The sequence below is a fragment of the Hylaeus volcanicus genome, chromosome 3, assembly GCF_026283585.1.
Source record: "Hylaeus volcanicus isolate JK05 chromosome 3, UHH_iyHylVolc1.0_haploid, whole genome shotgun sequence".
In the NCBI taxonomy this organism is placed as follows: Eukaryota; Metazoa; Arthropoda; class Insecta; order Hymenoptera; family Colletidae; genus Hylaeus; species Hylaeus volcanicus.
The window spans coordinates 1983384-2002311 of NC_071978.1; the positions used below are offsets into that span (position 1 = coordinate 1983384).

Sequence of the window (18928 nt, forward strand, 5' to 3'; positions counted from 1 at the left end):
TGTCACATTTATTTGAAAGAGGCATAACGATTTTCCTTTGGGGCTTTTGGCCTTTGACTGTGAAACTTGTTCACATTCTCTAATACATCATTATAAGATACACAAATCTCTTACTATTTCAATGAATGAAATACTATTACTATGAATGAATTTCGTGACATTTGACTGTGTTTTTATTTAATATCATTTTTCAGATAAACAATATTGTAAACAGCAAAACTTTGTAACTTCTAAACTTCTAAACTATACGCGATAGTGAATTACAGTTTGAGCCATTCTTTTTCTGATAAATTAAATTAAATAAAAACACGGTCAAATTGCAGCGTACGGAAATCATAATCGTCTCGCTTATTTTATATTTCAAAGGTCTACCCAAAAACTTATGCTGCTTATTATTATATGTAGTTGTCGTATAAAAAAGGAGACAACAGGTTCTTGTAACTTTTACACAATTGTTGTATATAATGTATATTTAATTCTCTGGTTGCGTAGAAATAAATGCATCGACGTTGAAACTTAATTATGCTCTTGCATCAAATGTATTTCAAGTTTGACGTTTTAATTAAGTGTGTGCAATACATGTTTTGTTTTTTACTCGAAGAATATTTAGGTGTTTTGAGAAATAAAGTTTGATAGAATTATAGTTTACAAATGCAATTCCGTATTGCATTATTGTAAGAATAATTTATCATGTTATTTATTTCTTTTATTATGTTTATTTATCATTTGGTGTGATTTATTTGTCGTTACCATCTTTCTAATTGTTTTCCATTTTGTCTCGCACATGTGTTTATCGTCGCACATTTTTTAACGAAATTTATCTCTTTGTATAATATATTTTTATGAAATTTTCTTTATTGTTCAGATTCATTGCTTCCCATGCTCTTTCACACTGTATGACACGGTACACCGGAATGTTTTGTTTTTTAATTATTTTAGAGTATTCTACACATTTGATCATGTTTAAGTTATTATTTCATCTTAATATTATGTTAATTACCATAAATGCAATTATGCGAACAATAAAACTTTGTACAAAAATGATTTTATTAAAAATTCTCATTTATAGGAAAGTACAATCAACATTTACAACAGAATGATCCACAATTAGACCATTTTCGGTGTCAAAACGTGGAAATTACCAACAACAATTTGTATTTTCTATTAATAGTTGATTAGAGCCTGTGTGCTTTACTCATTATAATTAGTAAATTGGTCTGAGAAACCGAACAGAATTTATATCCATGTATAAAGGATAAAATTCTTTTAAATTGGTGGTTTAAAATGCATCGAGAAAGACATACGTGGATAAAATAAATATAACCGCTTAACGTGGAACGTTTCCATTGTCTTTACAATTTTTCTCCTTGACACAATTTGTTATTACGATTTCCCGGTAACATACGATATTACGGATGTTGCTTTTCCCGTTCTTCTTATAAAAATTGAAATGTAATCGATGTTTCAATTGTACTGACATATTTCGTAATCGTAATCAAGAAGATCATGTCACTTTACGGCAGGAACTTTATTCTACATTTTTTTTAGCATTTTAATTATTAATACCCCTTTTGTATTTGTACCCCATTTTTGAGCGATACATCCTTTCAAACAAACGATGCATTAATTTTAATTAAAAAACGTTTCACCACGAAGAAAGAAAGAAAAATTACACCTAACGTCGTTAATAATTCGACAAAAATATTAAAGACCCGTTCATCATAGTTTGCGAAATCGAAACAGAACATCGTTACGTGAACGTACACGAACAGTAAACCTATGCATTTGGCGCGAAACACTAGAATTTTTTTCTCGATCGTTTAGTTGTGCTTTCGATGCACTGAATTCATATCGCTAGCTATCCAAACAAATGTTTACATCACGAGCAGAAACGTGCGTCTGCAGATTTTCCGTGAAGATGCAAGAATTCTTACAACATAGTTCATCTATCGACAAAGACCTTCTTGCCCAGCTCTTGAATTCATAGTGCAATCGTCTTACATACTCTTGACCGTTTGCAGAATTTTGATCTCCGTTTATCGTAAATTTAATGTCGTTATTGTGTCTAGACAACGTGCATATATTCTGGCATTTTTAACAATTATCTAGCGAGGTGTGTCAATCACTCCTATTCCCATGATGGAGTAAACACAAGCCACGCTTGGTTATGCATGTAAAACGTGTTTTCCGTGAGGTTTCTCCAACGGGTCGCTGACTTTTAGATCAGACCTCGAAGACGACAACAAAATGCACTGATTCTTTAGAATTTAGGCTGACATCGCTGATTTTGCCACAATCCGTTGTGACTTGTATGCCTGGCCTAGCTGTCACGATCGAGAGAGTCCAACGTATCGTTGCTAGAAGAGTGGGTCAGATCGCTTAGTTCGTCCAAATGTTTCTGCTTTTTGCGGACGTTCCAGTGTAGACACTCGGCCAGAGAGTCGAACCAATCGGTAATTTGATCGGCGGCGCAAATGCTGGGCACTGGATATATGGAAGTAGTCACCCTCAAGCTGCAAAAGGACAAAAATTCCACTTTGATGATTCGACGAAACCAAACTTACACGAGTATAGCGACAAATAGATGAAAACACGAAAAGCACCATCACCTTGCAGGACAGCCAACGTCTCGTTTCTAGGAAAATATGTTGTGAACGGATAGAAATGAGATTACATTAAACCAATCGTCATTAGAGAGGCGGACATTTTGTGAACCATCGATCGGAATGATAAAGAAATACCAAAGTCGGTATTAACACATGTACAGATGTTTGCTGACAAACCGAGCCAAGAAAGGAGAAATAAAAATGAACTTGGGGGAAAAGAAACGGAATTTAAATAAATGAACGTATCGTAATGTTGCACCATCGTGCAGCTGCGATGAATGTAGAAAGAGGAGACGAAAGTCTTTTACGAAATAACAGGACAGACCTGTCCCCGACGCGTAGCTCTTGCTGATTGCGACCATCAAAGGAGACGTAAGCTGTGCTGCGGGCCTTGCTGTTTGCCATTATCTGAAATAATAGCGAAAAACGCAAACGATTAGACAGATCTAACGAACGATTAACTTTTACCTGTCGCCGTGGAAGAGCTCCTGTCTATTTCTACCGTCGAAGGACACCCAGGAGGTGCTTCTGCTATCGGGTGAAACAGAAATCTATGATAGAAAGTAACAAGTTATAATTAAATCGTTAGCACCACCAAGAATTTGTAAGGTCGGTGTACATCGCTTACGTCAAGATCGATCTATAGTACTCTCTGTTAGGTCGTCATATACGTCCGAAGTTTAGGTTATCGCTTCGTGACGTTTGCTTTTCCACGTATCGGAGATCAGTGTGCCATACAGTAAAAGCGAATAAGCTAGTTATCTAAACGTTAGCGGTTTTTGGAAATGGCAGAAATAGCTTCGCGACAACCTATTAAAGAGTACTATCGTCACAAACGCGAAGCTTCTTCCGTATTCGTCTTATCATTACACGGAATGCCCGTAACGCTTTTACAAACGTATCGAGTTTGTTGAAAATGGCAAGGGGCAGCACATTGTCTGGGAATGCTGACGATGTCCACTGAGACCAAGTTTCCTTCTACGGAGCAACACAACGAACTAGAAATCTTGACGTCACCACAATAAGAGCCTCTATTGACCCAGACGGAAATACTGCGTCATACTAATTTCACGTTATTCGACGCACGCTAATTACTCCGGTAATTAACAACTAGTCGATTCTAATACATTATACGCATAATTTTTGTATAAGATCATCTTTTTGTAACCACATGACAAAGGTCCAGTTGAACTTTTTTCTATTTGGGTACAGAAAGGAACGTTTCTCTGTCAACGTTACCCCGACGGACCTGTCGACGACTATAAAAAGTAATGACGTCGGTGTAGCGTAAAAAAATTCGGAAATACCTTCAGCTCGACGCCGGCCGGCACAACGATCGGTCTGAAGGACAAGGAGTGAGGGCAGATCGGTGTGATCATGATGGCAGGTACCGAAGGATGAATCATGCTGGCTCCGGCTGCAACGGCATACGCGGTCGACCCGGTCGGTGTGCTTACGATCAGGCCATCACCTTGCACGCTGGTCACGTGTTTGCCGTCGATGAAGAGGTCGATATTCGAGAGGTACGGAGACGGGCCACGATCAACCACGACCTCGTTCAGCACCAGAAGATTTGTCGGCGGTTTGGCCGGTTTACCCTCCTCTCCTTTCCGCATGATGATACATCTCAACCGACTCCTCAGGGTCAAGGCCGCGTGACCTAAACAGAAGGCCAACGTTCGTCAAGTTTATAACTTCGCGTTCAACGGGACGTATTCGGCCATTTCGCGATATGCCGAGCATACAAGCGACCGTTCGTTTTATGTTATTTCGTTTCTCTACACAGTTTGGTGAATCTGCGCGTAAAGGTAAGTCATGGTTCTACAGTAGGTTACACAGTGATTATAGTGTTTCGGTGATTCCTTATCGTCAGAACTCGAGGATCGAGCGTCTATTGCGAGTGAATCAGGTGCTTGGTGGCTAAAATCACACAACGATTCTATAATTGTACGAAGATATAAAGACGATTTTCGCGAGTTGCAAAATGCACCAGATAAGCGAAAGTAGTAAAATCCCCGATAAAGGCTCGAATGTAAACCAAAGTCTGGAAACGCTAACGCTTGGACAAATCGAAGCCTACTGATAGTTTCAAGTAAACAGACAAGGTACAGGAGTGTTTTGATGGCTTCATGAGCAACGCTTAAAAACGGACCAAGAAATTGAGCGAAAATGTCAATAATAATAATAACTTGTTAGTTATTACAACATAATGACACGACATTTGCGTAGAAAGAATATTTATACTTATTTACGACAGTCATAAAATTCTAGATTTTTTGTTTAATGCCAGCGCTGTCCGATTTCTCGCAAAACCTGTTAAAATCAAGTATCGTATCGTCGTTCGATTGTCGCGGATACAGACACTCGCGGCACACAATCGTTTCAGTCGCAAGGAAAATCGAATTAGAGCGTAGTTACTCACCTTCTAATACGTTTGTTACTTGTTCCTGGAAATTGTCGAATTCGAAGGGCGTCAGGAACCCTAACGAACCAAGATGAAACGCCATTACAGGTGGTACCGATTGTTGAAATAGCAAACTTGCGTAAAGGAGGGTTCCATCACCTCCCAAACATACGATGAAGTCGATGCGATCCTTGCATAGAAATGAATATCAACTTTCAGACGTGAAACGGTAAATACATTTATTGTAACAATATCGACGGTAGCCAATACAACGGTGCGATATGTACAAAGTTTGAGAACTTGGAAAAAAGAGCGATTACCTGCAGATCATCCGTACCATCCCTGAAGGTCTGCAACCTATCTCGAACGCCCTCGAATCTGGGGTCCCTAGCTAAGGCTGAATCCTCCAAGACAGATGCTTCGACGAAAACTACCATCCGTTTCTCCTGCGAACGAGTAGAACGTTAAATTTCATATTTTGTCTACGCATTGCTGCGCGGATAAGTAGCATCACGCGTGCGTATTATTATCAATCAAACACGTATTAAGTGTAACCATCGTAAGTGACATATACTTTGATTTTGCTGTGTACAACTAGAGAAACGTGAAACGATTACACGTTGCACGTACAACATTGTTATCTAATGTTTATAAAGGGATACGATGCAAGATTATCGTTTACACAACTCGATATGGCTTTATAGTCACGCTGAACCGATATACCGAAGAATCGCATCGCACTTGTAAGTCTCAAGGATACCAAGCGGAGGATAATAAGAGTAAAAATATAATGACACTTAAAGGACGCGAGGTGATTTCTTGGAAGCAGTTTCCTTCTTTGTTACTTTCTGGCGGCCTCGATTTATGCATAATCTATACAAATAAAACGGAGTTGTATCTGTCTGTTTGTAACCGCAGCATGGAGAAGCTTCTGAAGCAATTATAATGAAACTTGGAACGTATCCATAAGGCAGTCCGATTTAAAATTCAAGATATATATAACGCTGAAAAATTAAATTTACGTTGTTTTACCTACCATTAATATGCGGTTCTTACAACAAAAACGGATGTAACAAAAGTTGTTAATAATTAAACTCGAAATATAATACTCCGCAGCTGAAGAAGGCACTTCGTAAGTAAATATTCAAGCGTGAAATGGTTTTTCAAAGTTCCAATGAATTCATGGAAGACAAGTGTTAATTCGAAGGACAAATATCAGATGGCAATAATACTTACTTCTATTAGCCAGGTGACTAACTGGACGAACGGAGGCAACACCGAAGAATCACGGACTTTCTTGATGACCAGGACAGTGAGAGGCGGCTTGTACCACGTCAGCCTCTGAGAGGCAGGGTCTTGTATGGTCCTGTAATAAGACAAACATGAAGTTTTGAAACTATTTAATGATATTGTATTCAGCTTTACGATAAACAAGTGCGTAATTACGCAAATTGTTAACGGATGAATTTTTTTTTTATCGAAACGATAAAAGTCGAGTTCAAATTTATATAGCAAACAATATTGTGATACGTTAAATTGAGGATTAATTTCAGAAGGGCTCCAGTACGCAGATAAGCAGTAGTTATCAAATCTACGTACACTGACTAACTGATTATGAGACTATTAAGTATATGTATGTGTGATGATGTACGGTAGATAACAATTCGAATTTCGAATAAAGATTAAAAGGTAACCTAATTTTAATCCATTATTCGCTTAACAATATACTGGATTTTATAACCGTATCGGGTTTTACAAAGCACCATTTAATTGAATAAATAAAGAGTTCTTCTTATTCGTCGTTTATTTTTCTAATAGGATTCTGGCCATCTCTAATTGAACTCTATGCGTAACAATCTAGTACATACAACATGAAGTGCCTAGATATGCCTAGATATGCAGTCTGTTAAAGACTACGAAAACGTTTCTTGTTGCTTATATAATTTTGTGATAGATTCCTGGAGGTATATGTATTCCAAAGTAAAATGATTGTTAATCGAGCTATTTAATATTAATAAAAGCACCGAGCGGGCTTCCGTGGATAGGTACGCGCTCATTTGCATGCAGAGGGCGTTGATCATAATGCTTATCATTGTATTAGGGTCGCCGAGATCAAAGGTGCGAAAAGATTAATGATGCATAGCTTAGGTATGAACACAGGGGTGATCTTTAAGCGGCATTTGCATTCTTTTCATTAGCTTATAATCTTCAGAATTTACACTAATCACTTCTGGAACCCGAATTTCGTTTTTTAGAACTATTTTAGTACCGGCGAAAGTGCGTACGTTACATTGAAATATGTTTACATTTGAATAAACACTTTGTAAATATTCATTAATAAACGCGTCGTATTATGAACTTGAAAGCTCTGGAAAAGTTTGAGCATTAATTAGTGCAGAATTTTCCTTGTGTAAACAGTACTGTATCTTATTAAGTGATGGTTATTATTGGTTATAATCACAGTTATACTGCTTCAAGCGTAACACTGATTTCCGCTTCCTTTCCGACGAGGAGTCAGGTTCGATAGAGTATGACAAGTCACTTCTTAACGGTCAAAAAAGAAAATATCTATAAAAAAACTTGTATGTCATTCGTACTTCGATTTCCTACTAGTCTATCGCTGAATCTTGATTTTTACGACAGTGGTTGATTTTTTATGACGCATGGGTTAACGAAATACGTCAATCTAAATACATCTTTGAACACCTTATTGTGTATAATTAACCTCTTCAGGGACGATTTTTTTTTGTTATTATCTATTTTTTTTTCTTTTTATTATTGACAGTAATTATAATTATAAAAAACTAAAATATATTTATACTGTTGAAAAATTATATTTATTCTTTACGCCAAATTTTTACACTAGAAATAGGCAAATAAAAACCATTGTAAATATTAGCATTCAGGAATATAATTTTAACTTTGTATTTTCTTTGAAGTATCCCGTTATGATAAGACATTCTTGCTTTCATGAATAACTTCAACTTCAACATTTCTACTTTTTTAAGTAACTTCTATACTGTATTAGAAAAAAAAACACCAAACAACGAATGTCGTAGAAAAAATATTTGTCGTCAAATTTAATCCAGTGTATCCATAAACACAGAATATTATATAATGTACAAGTGTTCCAGAATTGGGAATAGTCAATATTAATGTCTGCCTATAATGATACAAACGTAGTATTTCAATTATTTTTGTTGTTTTAGTTATCAGTATACTATTATTATTATTGCTATTGTTGTTTTTCTAATTATGGTTATTATTATATTAAATTTTAATATTTGAAAAGTAACATTATATGACTGTTAATAAGTACGGATTTCTTATGAACTGTAAACTTGATACAATTTCTATGGTTCCATGAAGAACCTACCTGACAGTTCCAACCATGACGTGATACCGGATTGAGAGTCGCGCTCGTACTGAACGTGGACCGAACACCGCACTACGTTTTTTAACGGTAAACAATCGGACGACGCGCAAGCGCACAACATGATCATACGAACGCTATCCGTTTTATTGGAATAATTTACAAAATTACTTCTACCAATGTTTTCGTTTAAGTAACGAAAGAAAAGCATTCTACTTACTATTCATACACTTCGTAACGGTAGACAATTGAATGCTTATGCCAAAGATTCATTTTCAGTTAATTAATTTGATACACAACGATTTTAGGTTGGCGAAAGCAACCATTGTTTCGATTATTTTTATCAATTATTTTTGTTCTGTGTAATCAAAATAAAAACGCACTTTAAGTATAGTAAGTATACAACGCACAATTATCTAACACTTTTTCTTGATCTAACAAGTTTTGGTAGTTTATCGTTAATAATTTTTGCATTCCACGAGAGTGCTGATATAAGTTTATTGTTCAATGAAATTTATTATTACACCTATTTGTACACGTATCCAAGGTTCTCTAATCTATGAATAAATGATGTAACTTATGTTTACTTATGGCATTAGTAATTAGTATGCACATATAACAATCATTGTTTTTTATGTAAATGTAACATGCCGCGAAGAATAAATAATATTTTGATGCGTCACACTTTGTTTACTAATTTTAGGGTGAGCCTCGTTGAACTTCGTGAGATTATAAGGTTACATAATTTATTGCAAAACTCACGAATTGAAAATCTCACATTTTTAAAACTACTATTCGAATATACATTTATTCGACATGTAGTCCTACCCTTGGTCACCGTAATGGTAACAAACGTGACGATCAACGAAACTGCAGAAATGTAGATCTACTTACATGACCATTGCGGAGTTTTTCATAATACGCCCGCATGGGCCGAACTGTTGAATAGGACTCGGCGCATTCAGACTTCTCGTTCTCCTGGGAACAAAAATATACAATTATTAGTGAAATGATTGAGTTAATTGAGTATCTCGCCACGTTGCTCCGTGAGATAAAGTACACTTGTCCCTGAACTTTGTTATCGTATCATTCTCTGTTTTAGAACGCAACAGACAAGCGGAAATAGAAGAAGATTCGATGTATCGTGGTCACTGTAGTGACACATATATTAAAAAAAAAAAAAAAAAGAACAAACTGCACGTAGTACTTATTCATGCGAGTACTCCGAGACATAATAGCGCATGCGAATCAATTTGTAATACACTGTACAAGCAATTACGTCGGCATCTCGCAAAGTGACTGAAGGATCCGTGGTGAAACGACGTCGGGCTGTCACAGATTGGTCATAATTTTTTTAACGCGAGCGCTAGCCAATTGTGATTCATTACCTACTACCATGATTTACGAGCAAAATACATCGATCAAACGAAGCAAAGCGAACGTATTCAAGAAAATAACCGACTACCATTAACGTACGTAATATTTTACAAAATAAGCGTAAGACATTTTTTACAAGACCGACAAGATGAACCCATCATTCGCATTGAAAGAAACTTTATATGAAATTAGTTGAATACACATGCACACAAATGACTTAAGCCATTCTATGACGTGTGTCATACACGTGAACATGATGTGGTCATACGCACAGACCCTTCTCGTTTTCTTTGACGTACGACAGCGGGTGATAGTTTAACGAAACTAATAACAATTATAATCGGCTGAAATATAAATGGCAATTCTGTACGGTTACAGAATATTTGCGAACGGTTATCGCAATTGTATGTAACTTCTGGATTAATCGTGCACCGATAACACGCAACTTCGAGACGTACGCGCTATTGTATATCTTAATTACGAACAATGATCACGTTTTCATTCTACGCTCGTATCGTTACCCCTCTTTCGGAATTTAAAACCGATTCTCATTTCGAGGAAAAAAAAGATTGCTACCTGAGCACTCTATTCCGTGGAACATTTTCCATCGATGCGTCGATCGATCTCTTTCCCAGCGAATCAACGACATCGAAATTGACATCTAGGTGTCCGTTGCTTCGAATCTCCAGCAAAGGCGACATTTGGTCCGTCATTTTTTCACCGATAAAACGCGAGCAATTTAACCGCGAGCTCTTCGGGAAATGTCGAAAAAAGTTTTCTTCGAACTTCAGACGGCTGTTACGAAAGACATTTGCTTTGCAACATTCCGTCGGGTTGTCCAAGGTACAACTATGTTAATTACTTCCAACTTTGGCAGTAGTTGCGCAATCGTGTATAACGATTCCCATTAAGGATTCGTTTCAATTTTTCGATCGCACCGAATCGATTACCGACCGAGTTCCGTCGCTCGACTTTACCACCGATCGAGTACGTTGTAAACAACGATGAACGAACTAGCATTCAGGGTAGTGGCACTATCACTGTATCACGCTACGTTCACGAGTCAACAGTGGCAGCGTTTTTTTCACGATACTCTCCTAACCGTTGTCTGTGTAGCTGACTCTGTAATCTCGAGTTACATAAAAACTCTATCGTGCGATCAAATACCGTCCAGTGGGGACACGAAGATTCTCGAAACGCGAGCATGTATTCTTTTTGTAAAATTCATCGTTAATACACAACGGTTGATCCACGTGAAATCAACGTTGGCCTTTGACCAATCTAGTTATCAAGAAATAGTAAGATACGGTTTCAAGGACAAACTATCTTTTTCTTGACAGTTCCAATGGTACTAAATTAGAATTTACTTGGCATAACTTCCAATGCCTACGCGTTAAGTGTTAAATTAGATCCAGTCTTGCTGTTTCTAACAAAGAGTACCACAATCACGTTATATTTCCAGTTAAAGGAACAACATTCTTCGAATTAACCTTTAAGTTGTCGGTGGCGATCGCGTCGATGATCTCTGACGTCTTCATCGATTGTCACGCAGAAACAGATCACGTTCCATAACGAGGGAACATTTCGAAGCATCGATACGTTAACCTTGAACTCCCCGTCGGCTAGTCACACTTGAAAGAATGCACGATGCAACGAACATAATTCACGTGTTAGTCGTGTTGTTTATGCTGTGAACGAACGCGCGGTCTCGGCGGACGATCGTAGACACGCAATGAACCTTTGTCCGGTCTGGATGATTCGGAAGTTTTCAAAGAAATTCACTGTTTCACGCACCAAACTTTCACCTCGTTTCTCGTTCAATGCTTACACGCAACGGAAATATTCTCTATTCGTCGCGATCAGCGAAGCGTTTTAGTCGCACATATTTTACATGGAGTAGCCTCTAGAAAGGACCGAATCGTGAGGTGGCTGCACGCAGAATGACGATCAGACCGGAGGTAGCCAACAATTATGGGATTCTTTCAACAGAACCGTCGGTATATCGTAAACTCCACGGTTCTTGTCGATACTAACTCTATCTTATTATTATGTAATAATAGTCGATGATGTCGCATCTTATCGCGCGATAAATCTACCGGTGTGTCAGTTAATTATACGTATGTGCCTGCACAAGTGTGTCATTCGATACAAGCGTATACGCGTCGGTTGTGGAAGACAAAACGAAAATTGAAAACGTTTCCACGAGCTTACGAATGGAAATCTTATGGATACTTTGACAATGTTTCCAAATCCATTAGGTAACTTTTCCTTCTGGTTTCGCTCGGTTCGACTACCGACAGACTTTCTCTCGATTGATTGGGAAACACGGAGAAAGACAGGGAGAGATTTAACGAAAAGATATAACGAATCGTTGGTAAGGAGGGTGGCGTTATTTGCGAAAAGTCGCGCGTAGCTAATCGGTGGCCCAGATTATCGTTGGCTGGAAAGCTTGCAAAACCCACCGACGATTTTCTTCCCTGACCCCTCGAGGCTCTCGATCGAATCTGGAAAGGAGAAAACGATCCGTACGTCCGGTTCGGTAATCGATTGCATCGACGTGGAATTTCTGAAATTCCAACGGACGTAGTAACGGGGGCGCCATGTGCGAAGCCTACGGGAGCCCCCTGGCCCATCGGAGGCTGTGAGCAAAAGCCGAGTCAAATGGAATGTACAGCGAAAGGTGAACGCGTTCTCGCTCTCAAAGAAAGGAGCAACAAAAAACGCTCCCACTGAAGCGTTCGTGATTCGAGCAGGTACCGGCCTCTTTGCACACGTGCGTGTAAACATTGATGTGCGACGCCCACGCACACAGCGATGTTTACCACCAACCTAAAAGTCACACGCATCCGATAACGGGGTCTTTCCAAATATTATGAGCCGCAAACTAGGACAAACGTGTTTTGTTTCGCAAAAATGTGTGCTGTATAAACGATCATTGCGGTGCATTAGTCTTAAGCGTCTTGATATATCACCCGACGAAGACGTTTGTTGCAAATATTTTCCATCGTCGGTGCGTATGTAATTTGTGGTTAGCGCAGGCCACAATTAGTGACAGCCTTGCAGTAATCGACTATCCCTCGGGGTGTATTCGAGAGATATTTATAATTGATAAGATTCGACAACGGGGAAGGGTACCTGCCTACCGTGGACAGAATTCGTGTCGCGATGTCGTCAATTTTTTAGCATTTCGTTTTTTTTTCGTACGTTTCTACTTGTTTCACAAACGCGTTATGTAAATGGTTCACTACTGTTCAAATACACTTTGCGATTTGGTTATCGTAGCACATGTTACGATCGAAAATTTAGGTTAGGGGCTCAGGGCTCGTAACAAACACGTGCCCTACCTTAATTCAGCCTCGTCCATGTGCACCAACCGCCGAAAGGGATTTATCGGAGCGTCGAGAACGTGTACGGGGTTCGAAGAACGAGACTACGAGTCCACTAATCGACCGGGAGGAAGACACGCGTCTGCACTGAGGTATTGCAAAAGAAACTCGAGGATACCGTGGACGGGTCGACGCTGGCGTCGCGACGCCCAATGCACTGCACGCATGCTCTGTTAGAGACGACCAATCAATTCTGTTGCGCGTGAGACAACGTCTATTTTCTACTCATTTTATTTAACTTCTTTTACGCAACTTCGCTTTTGGACGCGGCAATGAATCGAAACTGATGAAAACATACATTGCTGTTACGCATTGTAAACAGGTTTACGTGTATCTTGTTGTGAAGTATTAGGAAAATTATTATATATTCATAAAAAACAAAATTGTATTATAATAAATATTAACGTTATCGTCGTGACTGTTTATAAAATTAACTGGATGACTGAAGCTATGTTGTGAAGCTATGATGACAGTAGCCAAAGTTTTTAAGATGCACGGAAAGTTAGGAATTTACTTGTTCAATGGTGAATCATTATTATTAAAGTGTGTTTATATTATTGGGTCGTCCAGAAAGTTCGCGGCAAGTTTTAAGAAAAATGCAAAGGCATATTTGAATTTTTATATATATTTATTGAATTGCATAGGTACCATTTCGTTTCACAACCTTTCCACCTTTTAAGGGATGGATATATGTTATTCGTTTTCAACCATTTCGATATATTTAAACCTACACCGCCAACAAAAAGTCGGCATGGACTTTCTGGACAACCCAATATTTATTTCTGAAATAAAAAAAATGCTTGAGACAACACGTACCGCACGCGTTATCGATTGTTATTCTTCGATAACTATGTAAATAATCGATGCTCGACTGTTATTATATCGACGAGTAAACTTCAACTATAACGCCTGACAGTTGTTAAATCGTTGGCCTACTCAGCACACCAGCAACAGATTATCAGCTTATACTGGCACGATGCGACCCCGAGTAGTAGGAATGTTGAGCAAGCAAACGACTTTGCTCAAGTTTCGCACGAATTGGAATCGGATTACGGGGTTCCAGTTTAATTACGAAATTGAACGACCGTATACTGGTTTCGCTATAGCTTCGTTCGACCGACTTACTTTTCATTTCATTAAGAGCGTACTCCGCTATTACTTAGCGAAATTTACATTGAAAAGAATTTACATTGTAGTAATTCTAATAAACTGAGTACAAAATTTGGTTTCTTTTTAATTGTTAAATTCTTTTAGAAATTGTATAGTCGAATAAAGAGATCAACGGTGTCCCTAAACAAACCAAATTCGAATTACGAGTCATTTGGTAAATTAACGAAAAAAAAAAAACAATTCGTGCAGAGTTTCATGTCTGTATCTCGACTTGGGACAAATTTTTTTTTTTCGCTAACCAACAAATAACTCGTCGAAATAAAATTTGATTTAATGATAGTTTTAATAGTTTTGGCCTCCTTAACCAGGTATAATCTTTGCATACAAAAACTGAAGCTATTAAAGAAAAAAAAAAGAAATTCCGGTACCGGGAATCGAACCCGAGCCTCCTGGGTGAGAGCCAGGTATCCTAGCCACTAGACCATACCGGACTTGACGACAAGTTAGCTATCGAATGTAAAACAATTCATTAAATGTACACAATAATTTAGCAACAAAGAATTGTTTCTAATACCAAACCATGTCGACTTAAATACGAAGAGAGAACTTTTGCAATACATTTTCATCTGGTCATGAGAATACAGGTACCGCGAACAAAATTATAATTTCAATAAACAATGGCCTGAATAAAGAGAACGGTGGAATATTTTATGATTTCTAAATCGGATGTTAAGTCAAGCAATATTTCGGACTTTTATAGTACTGAAAAATAGTGACACAGGTTCAAACAAATATCGTAACTGCTGTACTGAGAATCGAACGAGAATGAATTTTTGGGAGCTTGTGCCAAAGATATTAATGTACAAAAAAAAAAAAAAATGATTCAGCGGATAGCAAACACGCAAACTAGTAATGCCACAGGAAACAACTGTGCCACGGAGACGCTAATCTGTAGTTTACATACTCATTTTGCCTTGAAATGGTTATGGTACTCAGCCTAGTTCTAAATAAATATCACATTGTTGCTTGAGCAACAAATTTAAAAGGCAACAAAAATTTCTACGTGTTCTTTTAATTATTAATTTTCATAAATGCCGTCACTTTGAAATTTAACAAATGAATACTTTCTGAAAAAACATGATCCCGTTCGAGTAATATACAGCCGAGTCTATGCAATTGAAGTTTCTACAAATAATGTCCAATTGTGGACTGAAACCTATTCTTGGAGCTAAAAGTCGGAAACTAAAAATTCTGAACAAGTTGAATATAACATTGGGTTATTTGTTGAATTAAATACAAACGATTGCGGTAAACTATTATTAATCTTCTTATGTCTTATCCTATTTGAAGAGATGAATACTTGACACCTTTTCATCGTTCCCATTGAACAGTGTCAACTAGAATGCTTCCAGTACTACGTTCCGTTGACAAGCATTGAATTTCGAATATTTATTGCAAATGGTTACCGTTAATTCTTGTGTAAGACCTTGCAGAAGTCGCATACCCTGCATAACAATGGTAGGTATTAGTCATCTGGTTCTTAGTATTGCATGGACAAGACCGCACTGTCTTTAAATCATTTTCATTTGGACAATTTCAGACTGACCTCATTTTTGAACACTGCTAATTGAAGACGACGAACGAGACAAGATTTCCATTTCTTGACATTTCAAAATTATATTTAGTTATTACGATATGGTCATATTGCAATAATTCCTTATATTGCACGGGCGGGACTGCGCTATCTTTAAATAATTTTTATTTCGTCAATTTCAAAGCATACTTTGGCATATTTTAAATTGCTAAGCATATTTTCAATTTTTTTTTAGATTTTTATCTCCGTTTCAAATACGGCGCTTAGAACAGTTATAAGAAAAAGATGGTGAAGTAAGAAAATGAAGGACTATTTTCGAAATAGCTATATGATGTTTGCGATGCTGAAAGATCCTTCAAAATACGTTTTAATAAACGACATAGTGTAGTTTGTACCAAATCCGAAATGTTGGACCATTCGTTTTTCGATTCAACGTGGAATGGCTCGCAATGATTTCATCGCTGTTATCAATCATACATAAAATATTTCTTAATTCTTTTTAAACAATTTTTGATTGTGCTCGTTCGACGAAAAGTTTCATTCGTCATAATTCGTACATTTGTTACTTTTTAAATATTCGCAACATTTGGAGCAATATCAAGACTACTAAATAAATGTATTCATATCGAAGAGGATATTATCCCTTCCGATTCGAAGAGAGTCTTCCTTGAAGTTTAAAATTAACGTGTGTGAGACAATAAACGTGCGCTAATGGTCTGGAAAGTCCGACGAACTTTCGTTTCACGATCGTATAATATTTATTTTTTCCACTTTTCAAAATGGTGCAAAGTCGTTACTCACGGCCAAGTGCCGGAACGCTTCCTGCGGCGCATTTCCGGGTCCTTGTCGTAATCCTCGAGGAAGGGCACATCTGTACAGGCATCCTCAATGCTAATGCTTCCTTTATTCCTGGCGATGCACCTCCAGTCAAGCATTTCGCTCACGCTTCGTCGTCGCGGTTTTTCCCTCACCATTTCCATCATCCGTTGATCATCCCCTTTTTGAATTGTTTCAACAAGGTTCCGCAAACCCGCTGACCGTGTTACACATTTTCGACGATTCGTTCCCACCGGCTTTACGACAACAAGATCCTTCGACGAAACACGCGCTCGATGTAACGAACTTTCGACAAAGCCGCACGCATGTTCAACGCTTCGAAAGTTACAAACATCTATCGATGATAACCTTTTCCAAAGTCTCTCGTCTCAGCGTTCGTCGTTCTGCAGAAACGCAATCCTAAAATCCGTCGACGATTTCAACATGAAATGATCGAAGCATCGTTCCTCGAATTATTAACCCTTTGCACTCGAGGGGCGACTCTCAGTCGCCACTGAGTTTTACGCGGCAATTCGAGTGGCAACCGAGAGGCGACGATCTTTACTTGTACGTCAAATTTCGTTCGCCTTCGAACCGTTAACTCTGTAATTTCGAGTGACAACTATCGAGTGTATCGAGTGTATTACAACTATCGAGTTGAGAAATTTAGACAATTTTATTATCGTTGTAAATCGGGAGAAAATTGCTTCTTGTTGCGAGGATATCTATACAAAAATTGAATTTTCTAACGAAGTTGCTTCGAAACGGGTAGGTCGAGTTGATACTATTTGAATTTAGCGCAGGCTTACGACCTACTTCATTCGCACACTTCGACAATTTCACTTCGTAACAACCGTAGCGACTGATCATTCCTTATCGAAATTGTTTCTCATGTGTATGTAGTCTTATCATTCGACGAACGTTAGCTCTATACATCGCACTAAATTATACAGTATTTTTATCGCTTCGTTTCCAAACGTTCAGACATTTCAATATAACGACACGTGGAGAGCGTCAGAAACAACGCAACAAACACACCGTGAATTTACGACTACATCTGCACAATGGTCAACGTCAGTTTTAAGTCGAGCGAATATCCGCTCTCATAAACGTATTATAATTTCAAATTACAACGACGCCTTGCCATCGGTTGGGGTCAACTCTGAATTGAAATTGCAATTAATCGTCGCATCAACAACGACTTGAAAACGACGTCTATCGAAACGATCCGCGATAAGTCTGTGCAACAATACGTTAATTCTACGGAAAGTGACAAGTTCTTTATCGTGTTTACAACGAACGGATTCGCAGAGTTGTACGACGACAAGTCGTTTAACCGCGAAATCGCGTCGAACTATTTTTAAAAGAGAAAGCGTACTTACAAGGACGAAATTCTAGTTAAAGGTAACGTAGCGACCGAAAAATCATTTACGAGGAAAACGTTTTTCAAGGTGTTCTAATTACTATGCGTCGATACGGTGTTCCGACTTACAGAACTGCTCGCAAATGTGTCGCGATGTCCCATGGGGAGACCTTTTTAGCGAGAAATCGATTGCAGAAAACGCACGAACGGTTTAGAAACGAGGCTTCGGAACCGGAATCTTGTGCGAACGAACGACAACGGTGACGAGAGTACCGCGATCGACGACCGCTCAGAGTTCACTGAAGAGCGACTTTACCAGCGGCGGTCTCTGAAAGGCACTTAGGGCTTTCTAACTCGTGTCTCGCCCCACCACGTTTCACGTACTATCTCATGTACATACGTACATACGCGATAAAAAAAGTGTCGAGTTAGCACTGTTGGAGGCATTCAGCCATAGCCGTCAACATGCTGCATGTCGTCTAAAACGTTCTGCTAGATGCAGATTTCGATGTATGATCAGTTATGACTCAACAAAAACTGCTTGTTTGGCGTTTTTCGCTGTGCGTTATGCAACTTCATAATGGATATAACAACATAATTCGAGTTATTGCTGAAGACCATGTAATGACAGTTATTTAGAACCAAAGTATACAGTTTCGAAGGTATTCTGTAAACCTTACTCGCGTTATGTACGTTAGTGTAATATTTTATTGTGATTTGCCGAATGAAGAAAATTTTTTAAATATCAAGCATTATTTTTGACGGCACTATGAAGTAAACAAAAAGACTACCATTCAGAATGGCACAATTTCGACACTATTCAATATTTTCCAAACACTACATCATTTTCCGCAAAATATTGCTTTATTTAAGAATTCATAAGTCTGATTTGTTTCAAA

General features: G+C 38.1%; 1 protein-coding gene and 1 non-coding gene across 12 annotated transcripts in view; both read right to left on the minus strand.

Annotated features, from left to right (window-relative positions):
* Nucleotides 1-1026: 1026 nt before the first annotated feature.
* LOC128874404 (NAD kinase-like) overlaps nucleotides 1027-18928 on the minus strand; it is a 26872-nt gene continuing 8970 nt past the window's right edge. For 3 of the 11 annotated variants that reach the window (XM_054119178.1, XM_054119176.1, XM_054119179.1), the window contains 7 exons: nucleotides 9278-9361; nucleotides 6247-6376; nucleotides 5331-5456; nucleotides 5029-5200; nucleotides 3914-4266; nucleotides 2932-3014; nucleotides 1027-2513 (listed from right to left, as the gene is read on the minus strand). In XM_054119178.1, the coding sequence (XP_053975153.1) occupies nucleotides 2321-2513; nucleotides 2932-3014; nucleotides 3914-4266; nucleotides 5029-5200; nucleotides 5331-5456; nucleotides 6247-6376; nucleotides 9278-9361 (1141 nt within the window). In that variant the 3' untranslated portion in view covers nucleotides 1027-2320. Of the gene's footprint in view, nucleotides 2514-2931; nucleotides 3015-3074; nucleotides 3158-3913; nucleotides 4267-5028; nucleotides 5201-5330; nucleotides 5457-6246; nucleotides 6377-8386; nucleotides 8481-9277; nucleotides 9362-10336; nucleotides 11686-13104; nucleotides 13247-16651; nucleotides 17087-18048; nucleotides 18346-18928 lie in introns of those variants that run through there. The other 8 variants (XM_054119172.1, XM_054119175.1, XM_054119174.1 and 5 more) reach the window with 8 other exon arrangements.
* On the minus strand, nucleotides 14676-14747 carry Trnae-cuc (transfer RNA glutamic acid (anticodon CUC)). Its single transcript has one exon. It is a non-coding gene; the product is annotated as a tRNA-Glu (tRNA).